The following is a 5000-nucleotide window of genomic DNA, read 5'->3' as shown; positions in this document are numbered from 1 at the left end:
TCAGATTCTGCCTTCTAATAGACACTTTCTGTTTCTTCTTTTATTTGCAACATTTGCAAAATGTTGTTATACATCAATCTATCCTATTGTTAAAACAACGAATTCAATATTTATTCAGGGTTTCAGATAGACTCAATGGTTGTAGTCTTAACAGTTGAGAATAATCAACTTGAAAAGTTAACGAAGTTACCAACGGAATTTGCAGCAGAGGGGAGTAAGAAACCAGCAAAAGGTCATGAGGTGTATTTCCAACACGGCAACTACAGTCGCGCTGGTAAGGGCTTTGGTGATGTCGCACATTGAACCATGATCACGGTGTAATCGCAGTCTCTGTGGTTAGACAATCGGGTTTGATCATATTGCAATATTATCACAAATCATTCAGCCCTTGTGCTCTACATGTTCACTGAGAAAATATTTTTTGGATTACAGGTTAACTTACTGTGCTGATGTGACCACTGGCACCAGCCTCTGCAGAACTTCATCTGGACTGAGGAGTTCAGTCTCATCAGTCTCTGGTGTCTTTATGTACTTCTGCAGGTCAAACTCATCCAGCTGCTCCTCTGGCATCTTAAATCTAAATCTCCTAGTCTCCCACTGTCCTGGTAATAGCATGTCTACAGACAGAGTTCCAGAGCTCCTGTCAATCACCTCCACTACAGCATGACGATTCAGCTCATTCAGACAGTAGAAAAGGTTGATCATTCTATTTGAATTATGTTGATCTCTGATCTTCTGTTTGATATACTGGACTGTTTGCTCATAGCTCTGTGGTTGACTTCTTGTCTGTGGCAGTAGGTGCATTAAGAGTTCCTGATTGGACTCCAGTGAGAGGCCCAAGAGAAAGCGGAGGAAAAGGTCCAGGTATCCATTCTCACTCTGTAAGGCCAGGTCCACTGCAGTCTTGTGTAGGTCATGCAATGTCGCAGCTCTGAATAGCGCAGAGAGCTGAGAGGTTTGCTGTTGGTCAGACATGCTTCTCTCTGTATGTCTGAAGCATATGAACACATACAAAGCTGCAAGAAACTCTTGAATGCTCAGATGCACAAAGCTGAAGACCTTCCCCTGGTACAGCCCAGACTCCTCTCTGAAGATCTGAGTACACACTCCTGAGTACACTGATGCTTCTGTGACATCAATGGCACATTCTCTCAGGTCTTCCTCATAGAAGATCAGATTGCCCTTCTCCAGCTGCTGGAAAGCCATCTTCGCCAGTTTGAAAACTATCTCTTCATCTGTCTCTTTTCTCTCTGTGTACTTGACATTTTTGATGCTTGTCTGAATGATCAGGAAGTGTGTGTACATTTGAGTGAGAGTTCTTGGCATTCCTACTTTTTCTGATTCAAATGATGTTCTCTCTACCACTGTGGCTGAAATCCAGCAGAAGACTGGAATGTGGCACATGATGTAGAGGCTTCTGGATGACTTCAGGTGTGTGATGGTCCTAAGGGCCAGGTTCTCATCACTGATTCTCTTCCTGAAGTACTTCTCTTTCTGTGGGTCATTGAACCCCCTTATTTCTGTCACCTGATCCACATATTTAGGAGGGATCTGACTGGCTGCTGCTGGTCGGGTGGTAATCCAGAGAAGGGCAGAGGGAAGCAGATTTCTCTTGATAAGGTTTGTCAGCAGTACATTCACTGAAACTGGCGTAGTAGTCACATCACAATAACTCAGGTTGGAACGGAAATCTAGGGTAAGTCGACACTCATCAAGACCATCAAAGATGAACATGACTTTGTGCTTTGAGTTGGTGAGGATTTTCAAATCTTTTATTTCTGGGAATAAGTGTTGAATAAGCTCCACCAGACTAAGCTGCTTGTCCATCATCAGGTTCAACTCTCGGAAAGGAAGAGGAAATATGTAGTGGACATCCTGATTGGTTTCTCCTTCAGTCCAGTCCAGGATAAACTTCTGCACAGAGACTGTTTTCCCAATGCCAGCCACTCCCGTTGTCAGCACTGTTCTAATGGATTTGTGATGTCCAGAGAGGGGTTTAAAAATGTCACTGCATTTGATTGGCCTGCTTTGTGCTGCTTCTCTCCAGGATGCTCTCTCTATCTGTCTGACCTCATGTTCATCATTGACCCCTCCTCCTCCCTCTGTGATGTAGAGGTCTGTGTAGATCTCATGGAGGAGTCTGGTTTCTCCCTGATTAGGTACTCCCTCATTCAGATGCTGAAACTTGCTCTTCAGTGTAGAACGGAATTTCTCATAGACCTCTGCCTCCTCTGGTGTCCATCTGGATCAATGACAGGATCACAAATACACAATATACTGTTGTTAGCAAAATATCATCACAATATTCCTAAGATAGTCCTCCTGCTAGATGCAGAATGTATAATGTGTATGGTGATTAAACTATTAAAAAGGATTAAAGACAATGTAATGTAATGCAAAACGGACTACAGCTCATGTTGCTTTTCCCAATCGGAAAAAGGACAAAAAAAGTCTGCACACTAAAGCTCCAATATTATTATGTTTTTATTCACCACATGTGACGTTTCGGGACACACTGCCCTTCCTCAGACTGAGTCCAGCACCTACTTTTAAATATTCAGATGTGCGCACCCGCTTCTACACTATTGTTTTTCCCAATAGGAACATAATGTGAACATGCAGGGACTTTGTAGGCCGTCACACACACTAACATACATGGAGAGATAGTTTGCAGGGGGCTGGCAGACTGTAGAGTCAATTTGACTCACTATTAAGGATTAGGGGTTCCTTTACATATAACACATGAACAGAATACTGTACATGTTGTTAAAGGTACACTAACAATGAATGCACCACTCAGAGAAGTCACCATAAAAAATCAAACCAGAAAGTAATAGGGTTCTAGTGGGTTTCTGAGATAAACATGATTAAATCTGATGGAGCAGAGGTGCTGTGTACAGGGTGTTGGTGACTGGCTGACAGAATGTCCTGATGCTTGAGCTCACCTCTGTCCTGCAGTAGCTCACCTGTGTCCTGCATTAGCTCACCTGTGTCCTGCAGTAGAGTCCCTCTGTCCTGCAGTAGCTCACCTCTCACCTGTGTCCAGCAGTAGCTCACCTCTCACCTGTGTCCTGCAGTAGCTCACCTGTGTCCTGCAGTAGCTCACCTGTGTCCTGCAGTAGCTCACCTGTGTCCTGCAGTAGCTCACCTGTGTCCTGCAGTAGCTCACCTGTGTCCTGCAGTAGCTCACCTGTGTCCTGCAGTAGCTCACCTGTGTCCTGCAGTAGAGTCCCTCTGTCCTCTGACCCGGGTCCCATCTGGCCTCTTGGACTCTGTGCCTGACGCCCCCTGCTGGACACTGTTGACACAACTAAAAGGTCAGTGTTCTCACATCTCCCTCACAAACATACTGACCACTACACACACGCTGCAGTATGCATGCACGCAGACATCCAAACCTCTACTCAGCTGTTTGTCACAAACTGGTTTTCATACTACAGTAAATACGTTTTGTCATCCATAAAGACTGACCTGTCAGATTCAGATGAAGACACGTCCACTTTGGAGTCTCTGCTCGTCCTCGTCTTCCCAGCTGGGTCAGAGTCCATCACGTCTGGAAACACACACACACACACACACACACAAATAAAGGTTGAAACAGTGCTCTGTATCTACGTATGTAGTCCTATTAGAGCACTTTTGTCAAATGTAGCTGCACTGCTCTAGCTGTCTATTCTATGTGTTCACTCAAAAATCACAGTCCAAGCTCTGAAATGGAAAACCAACTGGAACAGTGTTTGTCTACTGTAGATTTGGACCTTGACATCCACTATTACGGTCTATCAACACTCCTCTTCAGGAGCATGGAAGGGAGGGAAGTTAACAGATCCACTATTGACCAGAGACAGTGTTTCCACTAGACTTTTTTTCCAGCAGCGGTGCTAGGTGCTGTTTTTTATTGCATTAATGTCAAGCATCCCAGTAGAAATTAGAGATGCACCGATTGCAATTGTTTTTGTCCGATTCCGATTTCCAATTTTTCATATAATTTGACCTCTTTACAGCACACTCTATCGATAGAACATGTTAATATGGAAATGTAATCATTTCATCAATAATGGAATGGCTGGGGAAAAAATGTGAGCAGACAGATTCTTCTTCAAGTCTAATTTCAGCTGCAGTATATCAAACTATAATGCTTCCCAGTGTGGGACATTACAGTTTTTTCCAATCGTTTACACACACTTTTGAAAACGGGGCTCTTTTTGTCTGAACACATCACACAATTAACCAAACACAACACCCAATCAGCAGAACATAACAGATTGTTAGCAAAATGAAATATTTCTGTCAAAACAATAAACACATTGATAAAACCTTATACTGTTCTCATATCACTAACACATTCTTTGAATGATTTCACACTGTCGCTATCTTATACACAACATCACAATAAATTCAAAACACATCTGTAAAAACCCTCTTCCAATATATGGATCTTATTCAGACATGTTGTTTGAGAGCATTAGGATAATTTAGATGACAAAAATATTTTGATGAACCCTCATCAAGCAATGCACAAACTTGATGCTGCCGACAATATTAATTTATTTCACTGTACCATATGTTCAGTTACAGTGACAAGTCAATCAACAGAAAATGGCAAAATATAGTTCTTACTACTGTAAAGTGTAGAAAAATAAAAATCTGTACACAAACAAAAAGTACTGTACACTTACAGTCACTGAAGAAAAACTAAAGCAACAATACAAACAAGTAACAACAATACATAATACTCTAATCATCTCTCTGTCTAGCTGGATCAGGCCATATGAGTTCACCACATCACAGGCTATGGGTGCCTCTCATTTGGGCTTTTATACGTCCTCCCTCGCTCCTCTGGCCTCGATCCTCACTGATCGACATAAAGAATGATGGGGCGAAAACAATGGGATAGTCTATCCAGTGTTAGTTATAGATCAGTGGGAACGCCCCTCGAGGATCGAGCATAACACACCTGAGTGCTGCGTTTTCAATTTTGCACATGTGTGCTTACACAC

General features: G+C 42.7%; 1 protein-coding gene across 6 annotated transcripts in view; it reads right to left on the bottom strand.

The window, feature by feature from the left end:
- LOC134069752 (NACHT, LRR and PYD domains-containing protein 3-like) overlaps positions 1–5000 on the bottom strand; it is a 24915-nt gene that overhangs the window by 18491 nt on the left and 1424 nt on the right. For 4 of the 6 annotated variants that reach the window (XM_062525797.1, XM_062525801.1, XM_062525800.1 and 1 more), the window contains exons 2-4: positions 3472–3553; positions 3212–3310; positions 443–2242 (exon numbers count right to left, since the gene is read on the bottom strand). In XM_062525797.1, the coding sequence (XP_062381781.1) occupies positions 443–2242; positions 3212–3310; positions 3472–3548 (1976 nt within the window). In that variant the 5' untranslated portion in view covers positions 3549–3553. The remainder of the gene's footprint in view (positions 1–442; positions 2243–3211; positions 3311–3471; positions 3554–5000) is intronic. The other 2 variants (XM_062525798.1, XM_062525799.1) reach the window with 2 other exon arrangements.

Source organism: Sardina pilchardus, chromosome 22 (assembly GCF_963854185.1).
Source record: "Sardina pilchardus chromosome 22, fSarPil1.1, whole genome shotgun sequence".
Taxonomy (NCBI): Eukaryota; Metazoa; Chordata; class Actinopteri; order Clupeiformes; family Clupeidae; genus Sardina; species Sardina pilchardus.
This window is presented reverse-complemented; position numbering and strand designations above follow the sequence as displayed.